This window comes from Triticum urartu, chromosome 2A, assembly GCF_056163025.1.
Source record: "Triticum urartu cultivar PI428250 chromosome 2A, HENAU_Tu73, whole genome shotgun sequence".
In the NCBI taxonomy this organism is placed as follows: domain Eukaryota; kingdom Viridiplantae; phylum Streptophyta; class Magnoliopsida; order Poales; family Poaceae; genus Triticum; species Triticum urartu.
This window is the reverse complement of record NC_141874.1, coordinates 649,710,666-649,733,976: the sequence shown is the minus strand read 5'-3', so window position 1 is coordinate 649,733,976 and position 23,311 is coordinate 649,710,666. Positions and strand designations below refer to the sequence as shown.

The window sequence follows — 23,311 nt, the reverse complement described above, 5'->3', positions numbered from 1 at the left end:
CCGGGCCCCGTCCCGTTAATCAACTAAAATGCTAACTGATTTAGCTAATGCCACATTGACATATGGGACCCAACACCCTAAGTAACTTAAATAAAATCGGTTAAAAGGCCCTGTTAGATTTATTTAGTGCTAGTTAAATTTTACACCCCATGACATGTGGGTCCATTGACCCTGTTGACCAGTCAAACTTTGACTGGTCAACCTTTTGACTGCACTGTTGACTAGACCCCTGGACCCCCACCTGTCATACTAAGAGGCTTGTTACCCTCTGGGTACACATAGCAGTTTTCTCATTTAGTATTCCGAATTAAATTAAATCCAGAAATTTAGAAAATCATTTAAAACTTTGAAAGATCATACAAAACAAACCGTATCTCGGATGAAAAAACTTTGTACATGAAAGTTGATCAGAATGACGAGACGAATCCAGATACGCAGCCCGTTTGTCCACCACACATCCCTAGCATATCGAACACGCAACTTTTCCCCTCCGGTTCATCTGCCCGAAAACACGAAACACCGGGGATACTTTCCCGGATGTTTCCCCCCTTTGCCGATATCACATACTACCGCGTTAGGGCACATCTAGCACCGCGTTTGTCATGTTATGCTTTGAGATGCTTTGATTGCTTTGTTATTTATTTATTTTCCCCTCCGTTACTTTCCGGTAGAACCTGAGACCGATGCCGGTACCCCTGCGTTCGACTACATCGACGATGAACTCTTCTCTTGCCACAGCAACCAGGCAAGCCCCCCCTTGATCACCAGATATCGCCTACTCTACTCTCTATACTACTTGCATTAGAGTAGTGTAGTTTGTTACTGCTTTCAGTTAATCCTATACTGCTGCATAGCCTGTCCTTGCTACTACTGTTGTTACCTTTACCTGCTATCCTACTGTTTAGTATAGGATGCTAGTGTTCCATCAGTGGCCCTACACTCTTGTCCGCCTCCCATGCTATACTACTGGGCCGTGATCACTTCGGGAGGTGATCACGGGCATATACTATATACTTTACACTGTTACATTACCGGTGATACTATTTGGAGATGGGGGCTGAAGGGGCAGGTGGCTCCATCCAGGTAGTGGTGGGCCTGAGTTCCCGACGGCCCCCGACTGTTACTTTGAGGCGGAGCGACAGGCAGGTTGAGACCACCTAGGAGAGAGGTGGGCCTGGCCCTGGTCGGCGTTCACGGATACTTAAACACGCTTAACGATATCTTGGTATTTAATATGAGTCTGGCTACTAGCCTATACGCACTAACCATCTACGTGGGGACAGTTATGGGCACTCGACGTCGTGGTATCAGCCGAAGCACTTCGTGACATCAGCGACTGAGCGGCGCGCGCCGGATTGGAACGTAAGCCTGCTCTTGTATTAAGGGGGCTAGTTCTTCTTCCGGCCGCCCTCGCAACGTGCAGGTGTGCAATGGGCGATGGGCCCAGACCCCTGCGCCATAGGATTTAGACCGGCGTGCTGACCTCTCTGTTGTGCCTAGGTAGGGTTGCGATGTGTTGATCTTCCGAGGCCAGGCATGACACAGAAAAGTGTGTTCGGCCAAATGGGATCGAGCGTGTTGGGTTATGTGGTGCACCCCTGCAGGGAAGTTAATCTATTCGAATAGCCGTGATCTTCGGTAACAGGATGACTTGGAGTTGTACCTTGACCTTATGACAACTAGAACCGGATACTTAATAAAACACACCCTTCCAAGTGCCAGATACAACCGGTGATCGCTTTCTCACAGGGCGACGAGGGGAGGATCATCGGTTAGGATTATGCTATGCGATGTTACTTGGTGAACTTACCATCTACTCTCTTCTCCTGCTGCAAGAAGGAGGTTACCAGAAGTGTAGTCTTCGATACGACTAGCTATCCCCCTCTTATTCCAGCATTATGTAGTTCAGTCCACATATGATAGCCTTTTCCTTTTGATACCAATGCATACATATGTAGTGTAGCTCCTTGCTTGCGAGTACTTTGGATGAGTACTCACGGTTGCTTTGCTCCCCCTTTTCCCCCTTTCTATACTCGATTGCTGCGACCATACGATGGAGCCCAGGAGCCAGACGCCACCGTCGACGACGACTACTAATACTCGGGAGGTGCCTACTACTACGTGCAGCCCGCTGACGACGACCAGGAGTAGTTTAGGAGGATCCCAAGCAAGAGGCCTGCGCCTCTTTCGATCTGTATCCCAATTTGTGCTAGCCTTCTTAAGGCAAACTTGTTTAACTTAGGTCTGTACTTAGATATTGTTGCTTCCGCTGACTCGTCTATGATCGAGCTCTTGTATTCGAGCCTTCGAGGCCCCTGGCTTGTAATATGATGCTTGTATGACTTATTTTATTTGTAGAGTTGTGTTGTGATATCTTCCCGTGAGTCCCTGATCTTGATCATACATGTTTGCGTGTATGATTAGTGTACGATTGAATCGGGGGCGTCAAAAGTACCTTGAAGTGGTGTTTTGTTTTCTTTCGCTAACGGAGCTTACGAGTTTTCTGTGAAGTTTCGTGTTGTGAAGTTTTCAAGTTTTGGGTGAAGATTCGATAGACTATGAAATAAGGAGTGGAAAGAGCCTAAGCTTGGGGATGCCCAAGGCACCCCAAGATAATATTCAAGGACAACCAAGAGCCTAAGCTTGGGGATGCCCCGGATGGCATCCCCTCTTTCGTCTTCGTTCATCGGTAACTTTACTTGGAGCTATATTTTTATTCGCCACATGACATGTGTTTTGCTTGGAGCATTATTTTATTTTATTTAGTTTTGCTTTCTGTTTGAATAAAACACCAAGATCTGAAATTCTTAAATGTTAGAGAGTCTTCACATAGTTGCATAATTATTCGACTACTCATTGAGCTTCACTTATATCTTTCGGAGTAGTTTGTTGTTGCTCTAGTGCTTCACTTATATCTTTTTAGAGCATGGCGGTGGATTTATTTTGTAGAAATAGATGAACTCTCATGCTTCACTTATATTATTTTGACAGTCCTAAACAGCATGGTAATTTGCTTTGGTTATGAATTTAGTCCTAATATAATGGGCATCCAAGAGGGGTATAATAAAAACTTTCATATAGAGTGCATTGAATACTAAGAGAAGTTTGATACTTGATAATTGTTTTGAGATATGAAGATGGTGATATTAGAGTCATGATAGTTGAGTAGTTGTGAATTTGAGAAATACTTGTGTTAAAGTTTGTGATTCCCGTAGCATGCACGTATGGTGAACCGTTATGTGATGGAGTCGGAGCATGATGTATTTATTGATTGTCTTCCTTATGAGTGGCGGTCGGGGACGAGCGATGGTCTTTTCCTACCAATCTATCCCCCTAGGAGCATGCGCGTAGTACTTTGTTTCGATAAGTAATAGATTTTTGCAATAAGTATGTGAGTTCTTTATGACTAATGTTGAGTCCATGGATTATACGCACTCTCACCCTTCCATCATTGCTAGCCTCTCTAATACCGCGCACCTTTCGCCGGTATCATACAACCACCATATCTACCTATTATGGCATTTCCATAGCCATTCCGAGATATATTGCCATGCAACTTTCAACCGTTCTGTTTATTATGACATGCTCCATCATTGTCATATTGCTATGCATGATCATGTAGTTGACATTGTATTTGTGGCAAAGCCACCGTTCATAATCCTTTCATACATGTCACTCATGAGTCATTGCACATCCCGGTACACCACCGGAGGCATTCATATAGAGTCATATTTTGTTCTAAGAATCGAGTTGTAATTCTTGAGTTGTAAGTAAATAAAAGTGTGATGATCATCATTATTAGAGCATTGTCCCAGTGAAGAAAGGATGATGGAGACTATGATTCCCCCATAAGTCGGGATGAGACTCCAGACGAAAAAAAGACAAAAAAAGAGGCCATAAAAAAGAGAAAAGACCCAAATAAAAAAATAAAATAAAAAAATAAAAAAAATGAGAGAAAAAGAGAGAAGGGGCAATGCTACTATCCTTTTACCACACTTGTGCTTCAAAGTAGCACCATGATCTTTATGATAGAGAGTCTCCTATGTTGTCACTTTCATATACTAGTGGGAATCTTTCATTATAGAACTTGGTTTGTATATTCCAATGATGGGCTTCCTCAAAATGCCCTAGGTCTTCATGAGCAAGCGAGTTGGATGCACACCCACTTAGTTCTTTTTGTTGAGCTTTCATATACTTATAGCTCTAGTGCATCCGTTGCATGGCAATCCCTACTCACTCACATTGATATCTATTAATGGGCATCTCCATAGCCCGTTGATACGCCTAGTTGATGTGAGACTATCTTCTCACTTTTTGTCTTCTCCACAACCACCATTCTATTCCACATATAGTGCTATGTCCATGGCTCACGCTCATATATTGCGTGAAGATTGAAAAAGTTTGAGAACATCAAAAGTATGAAACAATTGCTTGGCTTGTCATCGGGGTTGTGCATGATTTAAATACGTTGTGTGGTGAAGATGGAGCATAGCCAGACTATATGATTTTGTAGGGATAGCTTTCTTTGGCCATGTTATATTGAGAAGACATGATTGCTTGGTTAGTATGCTTGAAGTATTATTATTTCTATGTAAATATTAAACTTTTGTCTTGAATCTTATGGATCTGAATATTCTTGCCACAATAAAGGAAAATTACATGGATAAATATGTTAGGTAGCATTCCACATCAAAAATTCTGTTTTTATCATTTACCTACTCGAGGACGAGCAGGAATTATGCTTGGGGATGCTGATACGTCTCCAACGTATCTATAATTTTTGATTGTTCCATGTGAAGGAAATATGCCCAAGAGGCAATAATAAAGTTATTATTTATTTCCTTATTTCATGATAAATGTTTATTATTCATGCTAGAATTGTATTAACCGAAAACATAATACATGTGTGAATACGTAGACAAACAGAGTGTCACTAGTATGCCTCTACTTGACTAGCTCGTTAATCAAAGATGGTTATGTTTCCTAACCATAGACAAAGAGTTGTTATTTGATTAACGGGATCACATCATTAGGAGAATGATGTGATTGACTTGACCCATTCCATTAGCTTAGCACCCGATCGTTTAGTATGTTGCTATTGCTTTCTTCATGACTTATACATGTTCCTATGACTATGAGATTATGCAACTCCCGTTTGCCGGAGGAACACTTTGTGTGCTACCAAACGTCACAACGTAATTGGGTGATTATAAAGGAGCTCTACAGGTGTCTCCAAAGGTACATGTTGGGTTGGCGTATTTCGAGATTAGGATTTGTCACTCCGATTATTGGAGAGGTATCTCTGGGCCCTCTCGGTAATGCACATCACATAAGCCTTGCAAGCATTACAACTAATGAGTTAGTTGCGAGATGATGTATTACGAAATGAGTAAAGAGACTTTCCGGTAACGAGATTGAACTAGGTATTGAGATACCGACGATCGAATCTCGGGCAAGTAACATACCGATGACAAAGGGAACAACGTATGTTGTTATGCAGTCTGACCGATAAAGATCTTCGTAGAATATGTGGGAGCCAATATGAGCATCCAGGTTCCGCTATTGGTTATTGACCGGAGACGTGTCTCGGTCATGTCTACATTGTTCTCGAACCCGTAGGGTCCGCACGCTTAAGGTTTCGATGACAGTTTCATTATGAGTTTATATGTTTGATGTACCGAAGGAGTTCGGAGTCCCGGATAAGATCGGGGACATGACGAGGAGTCTCGAAATGGTCGAGACGTAAAGATCGATATATTGGACGACTATATTCGGACATCGGAAAGGTTCCGAGTGATTCGGGTATTTTCGGAGGTACCGGGGAGTTACGGGAATACGAGGAAGAAGTAATGGGCCTTAATGGACCTTAGTGGGAAGGACCAGGAGGTGGCGCGCCCCCCTCCCAAGCCCAGTCCGAATTGGACAAGGGGTTTGGGGCGCGGCCCCTCTCTCCCTTCCTTCCCCTCTTCCCCCCTTTCCCCCCTTCTCCTAGTTGGACTAGGAAAGGAGGAAACCTACTCCAACTAGGAGTAGGAATCCTACTCCCTGGCGCGCCCCTCCTAGGGCCGGCCTCCTCCCCCTTTCTCCTTTATATACGGGGGCAGGGGGGCACCTCTAGACACACAAGTTGATCTCTAAGATCGTTCTCTTAACCGTGTGCGGTGCCCCCTTCCACCATAGTCCTCGATAATATTGTAGTGGTGCTTAGGCGAAGCCCTGCGACAGTTGAACATCAAGATCGTCACCATGCCGTCGTGCTGACGAAACTCTTCCCCGACACTTTGCTGGATCGGAGTCCAAGGATCGTCATCGAGCTGAACGTGTGCTAGAACTCGGAGGTGCCGTAGTTTCCGTGCTTGATCGGTCGGGCTGTGAAGACGTACGACTACATCAACCGCGTTGTCATAACGCTTTCGCTGTCGGTCTACGAGGGTACGTAGATCACACTCTCCCCTCTCGTTGCTATGCATCACCATGATCTTGCGTGTGCGTAGGAAAATTTTGAAATTACTATGTTCCCCAACAGTGGCATCCGAGCCAGGTTTTATGCGTTGATGTTGTGCACGAGTAGAACACAAGTGAGTTGTGGGCGATATAAGTCATACTGCTTACCAGCATGCCATACTTTGGTTCGGCGGTATTGTTGGATGAAGCGGCCCGGACCGACATTACGCGTACGCTTACGCGAGACTGGTTCTACCGACGTGCTTTGCACACAGGTGGCTGGCGGGTGTCAGTTTCTCCAACTTTAGTTGAACCGAGTGTGGCTACGCCCGGTCCTTGCGAAGGTTAAAACAACACCAACTTGACAAACTATCGTTGTGGTTTTGATGCGTAGGTAAGATTGGTTCTTGCTAAGCCCGTAGCAGCCACGTAAAACTTGCAACAACAAAGTAGAGGACGTCTAACTTGTTTTTGCAGGGCATGTTGTGATGTGATATGGTCAAGACGTGATGAGATATAAGTTGTTGTATGAGATGATCATGTTTTGTTGAAGTTATCGGCAACTGGCAAAATCCTTATGGTTGTCTCTCTATTGCATAAGATGCAAGCGCCCAATCATTGCTTTACTTTATCGCTATGCGATAGCAATAGTTGCAAGAGAAATTGTTGGCGAGACGACCACGTGACGACACATTGATATAGATCAAGATGATGGAGATCATGGTGTCATGCCGGTGACGATAGAGATCATGACAGTACTTTGGAGATGGAAATCAAAGGCGCAAGATGATGATGGCCATATCATGTCACATATTTTGATTGCATATGATGTTTTATACATCTTATTTTGCTTTGTTTGACGGTAGCATTTTAAGATGATCTCTCACTAATTATCAAGAAGTGTTCTCCTTGAGTATGCACCGTTGCGAAAGTTCTTCGTGATGAGACACCACGTGATGATCAGGTGTGATAGGCTCTACGTTCAAATACAACGGGTGCAAAATAGTTGCACACGCGGAATACTCAGGTTATACTTGACGAGCCAAGCATATACAGATATGGCTCGGAACACGGAGACCGAAAGGTCGAGCATGAATCATATAGTAGATATGATCAACATAGTGATGTTCACCATTAAAACTACTCCATCTCACGTGATGATCGGACATGGTTTAGTTGATATGGATCACGTGATCACTTAGAAGATTAGAAGGATATCTATCTAAGTGGGAGTTCTTAAGTAATATGATTAATTGAACTTTAATTTATCATGAACTTAGTCCTGGTAGTATTTGCAAATTATGTTGTAGATCAATAGCTCGCGTTGTTGCTTTCAAATGTTTATTTTTGATATGTTCCTAGAGAAAATTGTGTTGAAAGATATTAGTAGCAATGATGCAGATTGAATCCGTGATCTGAGGTTTATCCTCATTGCTGCACAGAAGAATTATGTCCTTGATGCACCGCTAGGTGACAGACCTATTGCAGGAGCAGATGCAGATGTTATGAACGTTTGGCTAGCTCAATATGATGACTACTTGATAGTTTAGTGCATCATGCTTAACAGCTTAGAATCGGGACTTCAAAGACGTTTTTGAACGTCATGAACCATATGATATGTTCCAGGAGTTGAAGTTAATATTTCAGGCAAATACCCGAGTTGAGAGATATGAAGTCTCCAACAAGTTCTATAGCTAAAAGATGGAGGAGAATCGCTCAACTAGTGAGCATGTGCTCAGATTGTCTGGGTACTACAATCACTTGAATCAAGCGGGAGTTAATCTTCCAGATAAGATAGTGATTGACAGAATTCTCTAGTCACCATCAGAAAGTTTGTAAAACTTCGTGATGAACTATAGTATGCAAGGGATGACGAAAACGAATCCCGAGTTTTTCATGATGATGACATCGATGAAGGTAGAAATCAAGAAAGAGCATCAAGTGTTGATGGTTGACAAGATCACTAGTTTCAAGAAAAGGGCAAAGGGAAAAAGGGGAACTTCAAGAAGAACGGCAAGCAAGTTGCTGCTCAAGTGAAGAAGCCCAAGTCTGGTCCTAAGCCTGAAACTAAGTGCTTCTACTGCAAAGGGACTGGTCACTGGAAGCAGAACTGCCCCAAGTATTTGGCGGATAAGAAGGATGGCAAAGTAAACAAAGGTATATTTGATATACAGATTATTGATGTGTATTTTACTAGTGTTCGTAGCAACCCCTCGGCATTTGATACTGGTTCAGTTGCTAAGAGTAGTAACTCGAAACGGGAGTTGCAGAATGAACAGAAACTAGTTAAGGGTAAAGTGACGATGTGTGTTGGAAGTGGTTCCAAGATTAATATGATCATCATCGCAGACTCCCTATACTTTCGGGATTAGTGTTGAACCTAAATAAGTGTTATTTGGTGTTTTCATTGAGCATGAATATGATTTGATCATGTTTATTGCAATACGGTTATTCATTTAAATTAGAGGATAATTGTTGTTCTGTTTACAGAAATAAAACCTTCTATGGTCATACACACCAACGAAAATGGTTTGTTGGATCTCGATCGTAGTGATACACATATTCATAATATTGAAAGCCAAAAGATGCAAAGTTAATAATGATAGCGCAATTTATTTGTGGCACTGCCGTTTAGGTCATATTAGTGTAAAGCGCATGAAGAAACTCCATGCTGATGGGATTTTGGAATCACTTGATTATGAATCACTTGATGCTTGCGAACCATGCCTCATGGGCAAGATGACTAAGACTCCGTTCTCCGGAACAATGGAGCGAGCAACTGACTTATTGGAAATAATACATACTGATGTATGCGATCCGATGAGTGTTAAGGCTCGCGGCGGGTATCATTATTTTATGACCTTCACAGATGATTTGAGCAGATATGGGTATATCTACTTGATGAAACATAAGTCTGAAACATTTGAAAAGTTCAAAGAATTTCAGAGTGAAGTGGAAAATCATCGTGACAAGAAAATAAAGTTTCTACGATCTAATCGCAGAGACGAATATTTGAGTTACGAGTTTGGTCTTCAATTAAAACAATGTGGAATAGTTTCACAAACTCATGCCACCTGGAACACCATAGCATAATGGTGTGTCCGAACGTCATAACCGTACTTTATTGGATATAGTGCAATCTATGATGTTTCTTACCGATTTACCACTATCGTTTTGGGGTTATGCATTAGAGACAGCTGCATTCACGTTAAATAGGGCACCATCTAAATCCGTTGAGACGACACTGTATGAACTGTTGTTTGGCAAGAAATCAAAGTTGTCGTTTCTTGAAGTTTGGGGTTGCAATGCTTATAAGAAAAAGTTTCATCCTGATAAGCTCAAACCCAAATCGGAGAAATGTGTCTTCATAGGATACCCAAAGAAGACAGTTGGGTACACCTTCTATCACAGATCCGAAGGCAAGACATTCGTTGCTAAGAATGGATCCTTTCTAGAGAAGGAGTTTCTCTCGAAAGAAGTGAGTGGGAGGAAAGTAGAACTTGATGAGGTAACTATACCTGCTCCCTTATTGGAAAGTAGTACATCACAGAAACCGGTTTCTGTGACACCTACACCAATTAGTGAGGAAGCTAATGATGATGATCATGAAACTTCAGAACAAGTTACTACTGAACCTCGTAGATCAACCAGAGTAAGATCTGCACCAGAGTGGTACGGTAATCCTGTTCTGGAAGTCATGCTACTAGATCATGATGAACCTGCGAACTATGAAGAAGCGATGGTGAGCCCAGATTCCGCAAAATGGCTTGAAGCCATGAAATCTGAGATGGGATCCATGTATGAGAACAAAGTGTGGACTTTGGTTGACTTGCCCAAAGATCGGCAAGCAATTGAGAATAAATGGATCTTCAAGAGGAAGACGGACGCTGATAGTAAGGTTACTATCTACAAAGCTAGAATTGTCGCAAAAAGGTTTTCGACAAGTTCAAGATGTTGAGTATGATGAGAGTTTCTCACTCGTGTCTATGCTTAAGTCTGTCCGAATCATGTTAGCAATTGCCGCATTTTATGAAATCTGGCAAATGGATAAACAAAGCTGCATTCCTTAATGGATTTCTTAAAGAAGAGTTGTATATGATGCAACCAGAAGGTTTTGTCAATCCTAAAAGTGTTAACAAAATATGCAAGCTCCAGCGATCCATCTGTGGACTGGTGCAAGCATCTCGGAGTTGGAATATGCGCTTTGATGAGATGATCAAAGTATATAGTTTTATACAGACTTGTGGTGAAGCTTGTATTTACAAGAAAGTGAGTGGGAGCACTACAGCATTTCTGACAAGTATATGTGAATGACATATTATTGATCAGAAATAATGTAGAATTATTCTGCAAAGCATAAAGGAGTGTTTGAAAGAAGTTTTTCAAAGAAAGACCTCGGCGAAGCTGCTTACATATTAAGCATCAAGATCTATAGAGATAGATCAAGACGCTTGATAAGTTTTTTCAATGAGTACATAGCTTGACAGTATTTTGAAGTAGTTCAAAATGGAACAGTCAAAGAAAAGAGTTCTTGGTTGTGTTACAAGGTGTGAAATTGAGTAAGACTCAAAGCCCAACCACGGCAGAAGATAGAAAGAGAATGAAAGTCATTCGCTATGCCTCAGCCATAGGTTCTATAAAGTATGCCATGCTGTGTACCAGATCTATTGTATACCCTACACTGTGTTAAGCAAAGGAGTACAATAGTGATCTAGGAGTAGATCACTGGACATTCGTCAAAATTATCCTTAGTGGAATAAGGATATGTTTCTCGATTATGGAGGTGACAAAAGGTTTGTCGTAAAGGGTTACGTCGATGCAAGTTTTGACACTGATCCAGATGACTCTAAGTCTCAATCTGGATACATATTGAAAGTGGGAGCAATTAGCTAGAGTAGCTCCATGGAGAGCATTGTTGACATAGAAATTTGCAAAATACTTACGGATCTGAATGTGGCAGACCCGTTGACTAAACTTCTCTCACAAGCAAAACATGATCACACCTCAGTACTCTTTGGGTGTTAATCACATAGCGATGTGAACTAGATTATTGACTCTAGTAAACCCTTTGAGTGTAGGTCACATGACGATGTGAACTATGTATGTTAATCACATGGTGATGTGAACTATTAGTGTTGAATCACATGGCAATGTGAAGTAGATTATTGACTCTAGTGCAAGTGGGAGACTGAAGGAAATATGCCCTAGAGGCAATAATAAATTTATTGTTTATTTCCTTATTTCATGATAAATTTTTATTATTCATGCTAGAATTGTATTAACCGGAAACATAATACATGTGTGAATACATAGACAAACAGAGTGTCACTAGTATGCCTCTACTTGACTAGCTCGTTAATCAAAGATGGTTATGTTTCCTAACCATAGACAAAGAGTTGTTATTTGATTAATGGGATCACATCATTAGGAGAATGATGTGATTGACTTGACCCATTCCATTAGCTTAGCACCCGATCGTTTAGTATGTTGCTACCTCGATCGTTTAGTATGTTGCTATTGCTTTCTTCATGACTTATACATGTTCCTATGACTATGAGATTATGCAACTCCCGTTTGCCAGAGGAACACTTTGTGTGCTACCAAACGTCACAACGTAACTGGGTGATTATAAAGGAGCTCTACAGGTGTCTCCAAAGATACATGTTGGGTTGGCATATTTCGAGATTAGGATTTGTCACTCCGATTGTCGGAGAGGTATCTCTGAGCCCTCTCGGTAATGCACATCACATAAGCCTTGCAAGCATTACAACTAATGAGTTAGTTGCGAGATGATGTACTATGAAACGAGTAAAGAGACTTGCCGGTAACGAGATTGAACTAGGTATTGAGATACCGATGATCGAATCTCGGGCAAGTAACATACCGTTGACAAAGGGAACAATGTATGTTGTTATGCGGTCTGACCGATAAAGATCTTCGTAGAATATGTGGGAGCCAATATGAGCATCTAGGTTCCGCTATTGGTTATTGACCGGAGACGTGTCTCGGTCATGTCTACATTGTTCTCGAACCCGTAGGGTCCGCACGCTTAAGGTTTCGATGACAGTTTCATTATGAGTTTATATGTTTTGATGTACCGAAGAAGTTCGGAGTCCCGGATGAGATCGGGGACATGACGAGGAGTCTCGAAATGGTCGAGACGTAAAGATCGATATATTGGACGACTATATTCGGACATCGGAAAGGTTCCGAGTGATTCGGGTATTTTCGGAGGTACCGGGGAGTTACGGGAATACGAGGAAGAAGCAATGGGCCTTAATGGGCCTTAGTGGGAAGGACCAGGAGGTGGCGCGCGCCCCTCCCAAGCCCAGTCCGAATTGGACAAGGGGTTTGGGGCGCGGCCCCTCTCTCCCTTCCTTCCCCTCTTCCCCTCTTTCCCCCCTTCTCCTAGTTGGACTAGGAAAGGAGGAAACCTACTCCAACTAGGAGTAGGAATCCTACTCCCTGGCGCGCCCCTCCTAGGGCCGGCCTCCTCCCCCTTGCTCCTTTATATACGGGGGCAGGGGGCACCTCTAGACACACAAGTTGATCTCTAAGATCGTTCTCTTAACCGTGTGCGGTGCCCCTTCCACCATAGTCCTCGATAATATTGTAGTGGTGCTTAGGCGAAGCCCTGCGACAGTTGAACATCAAGATCGTCACCACGCCGTCGTGCTGACGGAACTCTTCCCCGACACTTTGCTGGATCGGAGTCCGGGGATCGTCATCGAGCTGAACGTGTGCTAGAACTCAGAGGTGCCGTAGTTTCGGTGCTTGATCGGTCGGGCCGTGAAGACGTACGACTACATCAACCGCGTTGTCATAACGCTTCCGCTGTCGGTCTACGAGGGTACTTAGATCACACTCTCCCCTCTCGTTGCTATGCATCACCATGATCTTGCGTGTGCGTAGGAAAATTTTGAAATTACTATGTTCCACAACACCATGCTATTATATTATCAACCTTGTATGTTTTATATACATTTATATGCTATTTTATATGATTTTTGGGACTAACCTATTAACCTAGAGCCCAGTGCCAGTTTCTGTTTTTTCCTTGTTTTAGAGTATCGCAGAAAAGGAAAATCAAACGGAGTCCAATTGACCTGAAACTTCATGGAACTTTTTTTTGGACCAGAAGAAGCCCACGGAGTATCGGAGTTGGACCAGGAGAGTCCCGGGCTGCCCATGAGGGTGGGGGGCGCGCCCACCCCCCTGGGCGTGCCCCCTGCCTTGTGGACAGCCCGGAGGTCCACCGATGTACTTCTTCCTCCCATATATACCCATATACCCTAAAAACTTCGGGGAGCACAATAGATCGGGATCCGCCACTAGAAGCCTCCGTAGCCACCGAAAACTAATCTAGACCTGTTCCGGCACCCTGCCGGAGGGGGAATCCCTCTCCGGTGGCCATCTTCATCATCCCGATGCTCTCCATGACGAGGAGGGAGTAGTTCTCCCTCGGGGCTGAGGGTATGTACCAGTAGCTATGTGTTTGATCTCTCTCTCTCGTGTTCTTGAGGTGGTACGATCTTGATGTATCGCGAGCTTTGCTATTATAGTTGGATCTTATGATGTTTCTCCCCCTCTACTCTCTTGTATTGTATTGAGTTTTCCCTTTGAAGTTATCTTATCGGATTGAGTCTTTAAGGATTTTAGAACACTTGATGTATGTCTTGCGTGGGATACCCGTGGTGACAATGGGGTATTCTATTGATCCACTTGATGTATGTTTTGGTGATCAACTTGCGGGTTCCGCCCATGAACCTATGCATAGGGGTTGGCACACGTTTTCGTCTTGACTCCCCGGTAGAATCTTTGGGGCACTCTTTGAAGTTCTTTGTGTTGGTTGAATAGATGAATCTGAGATTGTGTGATGCATATCGTATAATCATACCCACGGATACTTGAGGTGACATTGGAGTATATAGGTGACATTAGGGTTTTGGTTGATTTGTGTCTTAAGATGTTATTCTAGTACGAACTCTAGGATTGTTTGTGACACTTATAGGAATAGCCCAACGGATTGATTGGAAAGAATAACTTTGAGGTGGTTTCGCACCCTACCATAATCTCTTCGTTTGTTCTCCGCTATTAGTAACTTTGGAGTGACTCTTTGTTGCATGTTGAGGGATAGTTATGTGATCAAATTATGTTATTATTGTTGAGAGAACTTGCACTAGTGAAAGTATGAACCCTAGGCCTTGTTTCAACGCATTGCAATACCGTTTACGCTCACTTTTATCATTAGTTACCTTGCTGTTTTTATATTTTCAGATTACAAAAACCTTTATCTACCATCCATATACCACTTGTATCACCATCTATTCGCCGAACTAGTGCACCTATACAATTTACCATTGTATTGGGTGTGTTGGGACACAAGAGACTCTCTGTTATTTGGTTGCAGGGTTGTTTGAGAGGGACCATCTTCATCCTACGCCTCCCACGAATTGATAAACCTTAGGTCATCCACTTGAGGGAAATTTGCTACTGTCCTACAAACCTTTGCACTTGGAGGCCCAACAACGTCTACAATAAGAAGGTTGTGTAGTAGACATCAGGAGGCGGCACTGGACCGCCGAAGAGCTCCGGCGAGGCAGCCATTGTTGCTGACGTCAGCAACGGCCGCTCGAGCGCCGACAGGGAGAAGGATGGAGAAGAATGAGTTGCGATAGGCTACAGGAGTTCCTCCCCTTCGACAGATTAAATGCGGTTAATAAATTCAGGTGCTCCCGATGCTGGTAGTGCGGGTTGATTCGAAGCAACGCCAGGGGCCTCTTTGCAAAATGCCATGGGCTGACCTGGTACGCGCCCACACGTCCACATGGCGCTCTCTGATTCGTCAGGACCAAATTTGCACATCTCATGCAAGTTCCAGGACTGGGTAGGGTCAAATTTCAAGTTGTAGGACTAAACCATCACATTGAGAGCAAGTTGTAGGACTCCTGGTGCTTTTAACTCTATTATCATAGAGTGTACAAAATTGACATGTTGTATGTACAAAAAAATTACCGTCGTCTAATATGTTACCAAAAAATCATGCACAGTAAAAATGCCATGCGGTGATGCAGAAGCAGAGAGACAAAAAACTTGTACAAAAATTTCCATAATGTAGACCAAAACAAAAAATAAACATAAAATGGTGAAAGTTTGACCTGATAGTAGGGGTATGTTTGAACATAAGTTTGCTTTAATCTAAATGCCATGCATGAAAAATATAAAAAATGTCATGAATGGGAAAAATAAATCTGACATATCTGTAGAACATTAAAAACAATTAACAATTATGTTTGAACCTAAATTGACATTATTTTGTAAAAGATGATGGCAAAAATTTAATTATTTTTCTGAAAAACAAGTCTCATGAAAACAAATCTGCCATGGAAATGGTAAAAAAATGTCATGGTGTACAAAAACGAATTAACAATGGTTTGTTAAAAAATGCATGTTTAAAAAATTAAATTTGCCATTGTGCCAAAATTTCATTTCCATGGCCAAATATATAAATTTGCCATAATAGATAACAAAAAACTATTTACCATGGTCCAAAAAAATAAATTTACCATGAATTGTTCAATAAATTTGCTGTGGATTGTTAAAGACATAATAAAGAAAAAATTACCTTGGATTTGTAATTCATTTTCCATGGTCCAAAAAGAAATTTTCAATGGTTTAAAAGTAAATTTGACATGGTTCATAAAGTATATTTGCCATAATCCATGAAGTAAATTTGTGTTTGTGACTCGTTGTGTGAAGCTTTTATGTTGCGACTCATGTTTATGCTGACCAAATTTTCACTATATACAAAATAAACATAACAAGAAAGTTGGCTTACTGATGGTTTCTCTTGTCAAAGCTATGTTGGCACATTTTCGAACTTAGAGCATCACCAACGGTTGCCCTACCCCCCCCCCCCCCCCCCCCCCTAAATATGGTTTTACGGGGTGTCTATATAATTGAGGGGAGGTTGAAACATGTGCTTCTTTCGTAGTTCCTGTAAAAATATTTCCCTAAAGATGGTATTTGGCAGTGGCACGACGGCGACGGATGGCTTCGGCGGCGGCGGACAGTTGATCACGGTCGTCAGCGGCGGCGGGCCAGCGCGACGACAACGGTCAGAGGCGGCACTGGTGGTCTGCGACGGGCTATCGAGCAGGCGGCGTGACGACTGTGGTCGGTGTCGGCAGCGGTGGCGCATCAATCCAGTTTTACAGAAATGTTTAGGGAAAGGGTCACCCCCCTCAATGAATGGGGGTTGGGCTGATTATACGAAGTCCTTTATTATTATTTTTCATTTTTATGGGAACTGTTGGAGCATTTTTTTTGCCCAATTCCCCCTAAACTAGAAAATTTTACAGGAGAAGGGAATTGTTGGTGATGCTCTTACTTTATAAGTGCGATAACCACATTTAGTCTTAAACATGCTAAACATGTATTTGTTATTATACAGTAATGGTAATGGGTATATCATTAAATATTATATTTTAGACCCCTTATATTAAGCAAAGGGATTTCTTGGAATATTTTCCCTTTGTTGATCGAGGTAATCAGGGCAAAAAAACCACATTACTTATTATGCACAAAATTTTAAGGAAGGGAGAACCTATAATTTAGCTGTTGGTACTTTCTTAGGCATATAGATATATTAGGCCTCAAAATATATTAGGCCCTGACAACCACTAAATTTGATCGATCAGATTGAAAATGTTTTTTTTTACCCCCAATAACACGATGACGTTCCCTTAGGGAGGTCGCCTGAGCAAAATATTATTCCCCCATCCAAGTAGGAACGAACGAGCGTTTTCAATCGCTAAAAAACACTCCTAGCAAATGCTCCAGAATTGTCATGCGAGAACAGATAAATTCGCCATACTGTTACATAAGGTTTATCATGTTCTAAAGTAAACTTGTCATGTTGTATAAACAATTGTCAGAAATTTGCAATGTTGCAACAGAGTAATTGCCGTTTAGTCATGATTATTGCATGGAGAATTGCCGGCATAAAAAATAAATTAGTGAAAATTGCCATGCTGATTGAATGAAATTATCATACTATATCAATGGAAAAAGGTAAAAATTGCCATGCTCTTATAACAAAAGTGCCATCCCCAAATGCGTTTGCTCATATTGCCGTCCTAAACGAACCATTACTGTCATCATCTGGTAGTTCGTTCAGAGGGTGTGGTCAGAGGGAACACTTTAGGATTTGTGCTCGGGATCTGACTTTAATGAGGGTGTTCGCTTAGTATATCCTTAAAAAATCTGACGTCAATTTTTTAACAATTTTTTTTTCAGTTGAACTCAGGTTATCTGTTTTTTGCCTTTATGTTTTCCTTTGGTGGAATGTGCTCAAAGTAGTGCTTCATTGGAACATGCTACAAACTCAAAGAGTTTATGATAATAGGACCTACAAACATAATTTACAAGCATGCTTCGATTATTGCAAAGCTACAAACACACATTATGATAATACTAGTACTCACAAAGCTACAGATAATTTACATTCATGCTTCGATTATTGCACGAACATCACACGTATAACCATTACAAACACACATTAATCCTGATCCTGAAACAATTAACACACTAGCACTACTAGAAGTTCAGCAAATACAGAGGTCACAAATCACACAACCACCGTTTCCACGCTCCCATGGCGCGACTCGTGCGGCAGCGGCTCCGGCGCGGACGGGAACATCAGGTTCTGATGCACCACCGCCGCGACGGCCGCACCGATCATGGGACCGGCCCAGTACACGGCCTGGTTCTTGAAGTCTCCGCTGACAACCGCCGGCCCGAACGACCGCGCGGGGTTCATGGACGCGCCCGTGAGCGAGCCCGCCGCCAGCACGCAGGCGCCCGTCATGAACCCGACCACCAGCGCACCCAGCGCCGTCGTTGCGAGCCCCTTCCTGCCTTGGGCGCGAGGGTCGCCGGCGACGTGCACGGTGTACACGAGCAAGAACGTCATCACCCCCTCCACGATCGACGCGCCGAACCCGGTCATCTCCACCGCGATCCTCGTCGTCGGCACGGCCTGGACACACAGACATAGGCACACACGGGTGCGAGCACTCTGAGACGCATGACTAGGAGTTGCATACTTGCGGAAGTGATCGATCGATGGTAATGGACGTACCTGGCCGGCGGAGAGGAAATGGAGGACGAGGCAGGCGAGTGTGGAGCCGAGCAGTTGGCACGTCCAGTAGAAGATGGCGGTCGGGACACCGATGTTGCCGCCGATGGCGAAGGCGAACGTGACGGCCGGGTTGACGTGGCCGCCGGAGACGTCGGCGGCGATGAACACCGCGGCGAAGAGCCCGAACGACTGCGCGACGGCGGTGGCCACCAGAGACGAGGCGTCGGACGTGACGTCGGGCGTGAGCATCCCTGGCAGACACATTCCCCAAAGAAGCGCGCGGTTAGTAAAACCATGAGCACGTGCGAACGAGAGCATGAACTCACACTGCCGCGCGCGTGGACGCGGTGAAGTATGTCGACGTACTGGCGGAGATGGCGGAGCCGACGGCGGTGAACACGAAGAGGAAGGTGGAGATGAACTCGGCGAAGTAGGACCGGAGGGACGGCGGCGAGAAGCAGTGCTTCAAGCGCATGCCGAGGTTGGACGCCATTGCTACAAGTTCGAGCGTCTCGAGACTCTCGGCGCAGTGAAAATACAGGGGAATTTGCACGGATGAACTGCTGAGGAGTAGTTTCAGAGGTTATAAAAGAGTGAGAGGGACGCGACCGTAGAGCGAACCGGCGCCCCCGCGCCAGGGCAGTTTCCGGCGGTTGCCGCCGCGCGCCCGCTCCAAGTTCACAAGCAACCGTCAGAGGCGTGGCAGGCCTCCACGAATTTGCCACAAAGATTTCGGAAAACGCAGAACCGTTCATGTAAGATCGAGTGGTTGTCTTACATTTTTACATTTTGATTTGAGATGGATTAAAATGGAAAAGGGAAATTCACACAAGGGGAAACAGCAACGAGCCAAGGAAGCTAGGTTGTTCGGATCGGTGCACTTCACGGGTACTCCTGGTGGCCGACCGGCTGGTAGGAGGCGATGAACACGTCGCCGTAGACGAGCCCGGCGAGGCCGCCGCCGATGAGCGGCCCGACCCAGTACACCCAGTGGCCGGAGAAGTTGCCGGCCGCCACGGCCGGGCCGAAGGAGCGCGCCGGGTTCATGGAGCCGCCGCTGAAGGGCCCGGCGGCGAGGATGTTGGCGCCGACGATGAAGCCGATCGCCATGGGCGCGATGGTGCCGAGGGAGCCCTTCTTGGGGTCGGCCGCCGTGGCGTACACCGTGTACACCAGCGCGAAGGTGATCACGATCTCCATCACCACGCCCTCGACCTCGCTGATCCCGGACACGGCGTGCGTCGGCATAGGCTGCACGTACATAAAAGGCCAGTGAGTACTTTTCACGGTGTGAGGTGGCAAGATTTGTTGCACACGTGGTTCGTAGAAGGCTCTCTGAGTTGAATGCCAACCTGGCCGTGGGTGACAAACTGCAGGAGGAGGCATGCCACGGTGGCGCCGAGCAGCTGGGCGACCCAGTAGAAGAGCCCAGTGAGGATGGTGACGTGGCCGCCGACGGCGAGGCCGAACGTGACGGCGGGGTTCAGGTGGCCGCCGGAGATGTTGGCCGCCATGGCCACACCGACGAAGAGGGCGAAGGCATGGGCGATGGCGATCGCCACAAGGCCAGCGGGGTCCAGCGCGCCACCCTGCGTCAGTTGCCCTGCACAAGAAGAACCTCTTTGGTTAGCCATGGAGCAAGCCAGAACCGCAGGACAGATCACCAGCTAGCAGGAGAGGCTCACCGTAGGAAATGGCGGACCCGACGCCGGCGAACACGAAGAGGAGGGTGGCGATGAACTCCGCGACATAGGATCTGACGGACGTGGCGCTGAACGAGTCGCCCAAGCTTCCAAATGCAAGCTTCACCATCTTGCACTCGACTGTTTTCTCAACGAGGTCAACTCTGCTCTGATGGATGGCCTTCCCTCTAATTTGGCGCTCTTTTTATACACGTGAGATGGCACTGATGGCCCCATACGCCTGCCTAAAACACGCATTACAATATCATGGGCGGTGCTAAATGATCACCACAAGTTTAATGATGTAAGCATTAATGTTATTTTGTTGTTGATTTCGGCCGACCAACCACTCTGCTCTGCTAAACTTTTTTTTTTTGAGGGCAACTTTTTGTTTGTTGCAATTGTTTAGGCAGGAGCCACGTTATGATACAACACAAGACAGTGTGGAGAAGGAAGCCCCTGCTCTAAACAAATTATTGGCGGTGCATTGGCACGGCTGATGAACTGTTTTCTATGTAAGGTTTGTGTCCTTGCGTCTATCGAAATTAGGTGAGATCATTTGAATGATTTGAACTTGCGAATGTTTTTTTTTCAGGAAAAAATTCTGATCTATCCATCAAGCATCATGTCAGTATAAAGAACAATAGAAGTAAGAGAAACCTTACATCCAGGATCATAGACCACCTAGTGACGACTATAAGCAAGCGAGCCGAAGACGTGCCGCTATCACCGCCTCTCCCACACCGAAGCTAAGGCAAATCTTATTATAGTAGACAGACGGAAAGTTATTGTGCTAAGGCCCCCAAAGGACCAGCATACCAAAACAGCAACTGTCGTCGATAAAGAAAAGCGTGGATCAGAATGATCCAATCTGTAGACACATGAACATGCATGAATGAATATTGGTCCATACGGATCCACCGAAGACAAACACCTATCGAATCCCACATGATTCGTCGGAGACACACCTCCACACGCTCTCCGACGATGCTAGATGCACTGCCGGGGCAAAGGCTTGCTAGGAAGAACCTTATTCCATATTTAGGAAGCCGACATCACATCTCCTTCATGAGCAGGATACAGACCCTAAAAAAACACCTAAAACATAGCAAGAGTCCTCCCACCAGCAAAGGCTGGGATCCACTGGCCCTCCATGGCCCTAAAGTCACAAGAGGCGAGGCAGATCGCCGGCATGGGCGTGAAAACCCTAGTTGCCGCAGTTGCTCGTGGGGAGGAGGAGGCCCTGTACCTTGACCGTAAACTTGTGAATGTTACTTTTATGTTTTTCTGGATGTTATGGTTCCTATAAGGAAAAGGTTTCATATCAAGCACAACCTGCTTCGCTCTCTTCCCTTGGCGATGGAAGTGGCAGTTTCTACCCTCCTTTCGACGCCAGCGAGGAGGTGATCTCCACCCTCTTTATTCATCGCTCTAGCGACTGGTGAAGGGGAGTGGGCTCCCATTTCACTTCTAGTTGGTCCATAGATTTAGGGTCTCGTCTTCGTCTAGTAGCGCCCGTTTGGTGAGGTTGATGCTACTCGGATAAGGCGTCTTCGGTCTCTTCTCACCACAGTGACGTTCTCTAAGGCGACAATGTTGAATTGATGGCCTCGTTTGCTCATTGTTCGTTCAGAGTGGTGGGATTTATGTTTTCATGTGTCAGGCGGTTGTTTCCGTTCATGGCAGCGCTGACTAGTGGGATATGTTGGTACATGTTCAAGGTTGGTGGCATGGCAATGGATCTGGCATTCTTCCCCGGCAACAGTGGTGGGCTGCGTCAAATCTGGATCTACGTTGGCGTGGAAACGTTCTCGGCCAACACGCCACACCGCCTAGTGTTTGTTCCGTGGGTCTGGTTGTAGGCTCTCAATGCCTTCAAGGCTATGGCATTGTCCTAGATTTCGGTTTGATAGTGTTCCGTATCGTCCTCTGGTGTGTGTCTGGGCGGCGCACGCGGTCGACGATGGTTCCAGATCTGGTTTATTGAAGGGATCCAAGGAACTTATTTGTAATATTTTTTATTTGAGGTTCTTTCTGCAAAAATTTCTAGACATCTTTCATGTCGTGCCTTTCTCATCTATGTTCAGTTGTACTTCTATTTATTAATTAATATAATGTGGTATGTTAAAAATAGTTATAGATCAGGCGACCAATTACACAACTGGTCGGCCGTCGCCCTCAAGCACCACGTTAACTCCAGCCGATGTTTCGATACCTACCGCTGTAAGCATAGATTTTTTGAACACAGTACAATCGAAGTCGCTCACATACATGAGAACACACTCGTCTTTATGAACGCACGCATGTGCACCTTACCCCTATGAGCACCTTCGAAAGACCGAGCCGGTATATCATCTTAAGATTAATGAAGTCATCATAGACGCTTCGTAGTCGACGGGAAACATGTTGTAAGCACAGACTTAACCATGTGAAAACTAATGTCTGAATATCTTGTTCTTACACTTGAGCTATGGTTCCTGCTCTGTAGTGTATGGGTGCCCTTGTCCATGAAAACTTTCCATTTTTATGTAAAAGCTGTCTGATGGTCGAAATGAATTATTATATTCTGCAAAATATCCCATATATTTCGATAACGACGTTCTGAGTTGATTGTGTTGTTTGAATACTTTTACAAGTTCTAATTTTATGTGCGCAGGTTCTTAGCCTCAGCTAAAGGTGAGAAGATGTGGTCTGCTGGTCTTTCCAACTTTCTTTGATTATTTGGAAACGTACCGATCAAAGCTTTATTATGGGCATGATGTAGCTGTCTGACATAAATCTGTGTTAATGGTTTTGTAAGATAACTTGTCTTGATTATCTTGGATTATTTTGCAGTCTCTTATAATGCACCTAATTGTTTGAATATTTGGCAACCCTCTGTCATGAAGATAATCATGTTTGCTTGTGGTAAGATGAATGAGGTCATAAAGATGTGAACCAGGAATTCTGTGTGTTAATTACAACTTTGACTGAAGTCGTAACAATGATAATTCCTGTGCTTCAGTCCCTCATCAAGTCAATGAACTTTGCCATGCACTCATGC

General features: G+C 44.4%; 2 protein-coding genes across 2 annotated transcripts; both read right to left on the bottom strand.

Moving 5' to 3' along the window:
* Window positions 1-17,793: 17,793 nt before the first annotated feature.
* LOC125539419 (putative aquaporin TIP5-1) lies at window positions 17,794-19,263 on the bottom strand. The gene is made up of 3 exons (XM_048702864.2): window positions 18,953-19,263; window positions 18,587-18,837; window positions 17,794-18,484 (listed from the first exon to the last, which is right to left on the bottom strand). Exons 1-3 carry the CDS (start codon window positions 19,077-19,079, stop codon window positions 18,074-18,076), a joined length of 789 nt encoding a protein of 262 aa, XP_048558821.1. The 5' UTR covers window positions 19,080-19,263; the 3' UTR covers window positions 17,794-18,073.
* Window positions 19,264-19,316: 53 nt separating this feature from the next.
* LOC125539420 (aquaporin TIP2-3) lies at window positions 19,317-20,461 on the bottom strand. The gene is made up of 3 exons (XM_048702865.2): window positions 20,272-20,461; window positions 19,939-20,189; window positions 19,317-19,837 (listed from the first exon to the last, which is right to left on the bottom strand). Exons 1-3 carry the CDS (start codon window positions 20,396-20,398, stop codon window positions 19,469-19,471), a joined length of 747 nt encoding a protein of 248 aa, XP_048558822.1. The 5' UTR covers window positions 20,399-20,461; the 3' UTR covers window positions 19,317-19,468.
* Between the last annotated feature and the right edge of the window lie 2,850 nt (window positions 20,462-23,311).

Bases quoted from the DNA above. Each gene is read 5' to 3' on its own strand.
- LOC125539419 (XM_048702864.2), bottom strand. From the start codon at position 19,079: ATGGCGTCCAACCTCGGCATGCGCTTGAAGCACTGCTTCTCGCCGCCG. The intron at 18,838-18,952 runs GTACGTCGACAT...TGTGTCTGCCAG, and splicing joins CGGCTCCGCCATCTCCGCCA to GGATGCTCACGCCCGACGTC. The intron at 18,485-18,586 runs GTACGTCCATTA...CTGTGTGTCCAG, and splicing joins ATTTCCTCTCCGCCGGCCAG to GCCGTGCCGACGACGAGGAT.
- LOC125539420 (XM_048702865.2), bottom strand. From the start codon at position 20,398: ATGGTGAAGCTTGCATTTGGAAGCTTGGGCGACTCGTTCAGCGCCACG. The intron at 20,190-20,271 runs GTGAGCCTCTCC...CTTCTTGTGCAG, and splicing joins CGGGTCCGCCATTTCCTACG to GGCAACTGACGCAGGGTGGC. The intron at 19,838-19,938 runs GTTGGCATTCAA...ATGTACGTGCAG, and splicing joins AGTTTGTCACCCACGGCCAG to CCTATGCCGACGCACGCCGT.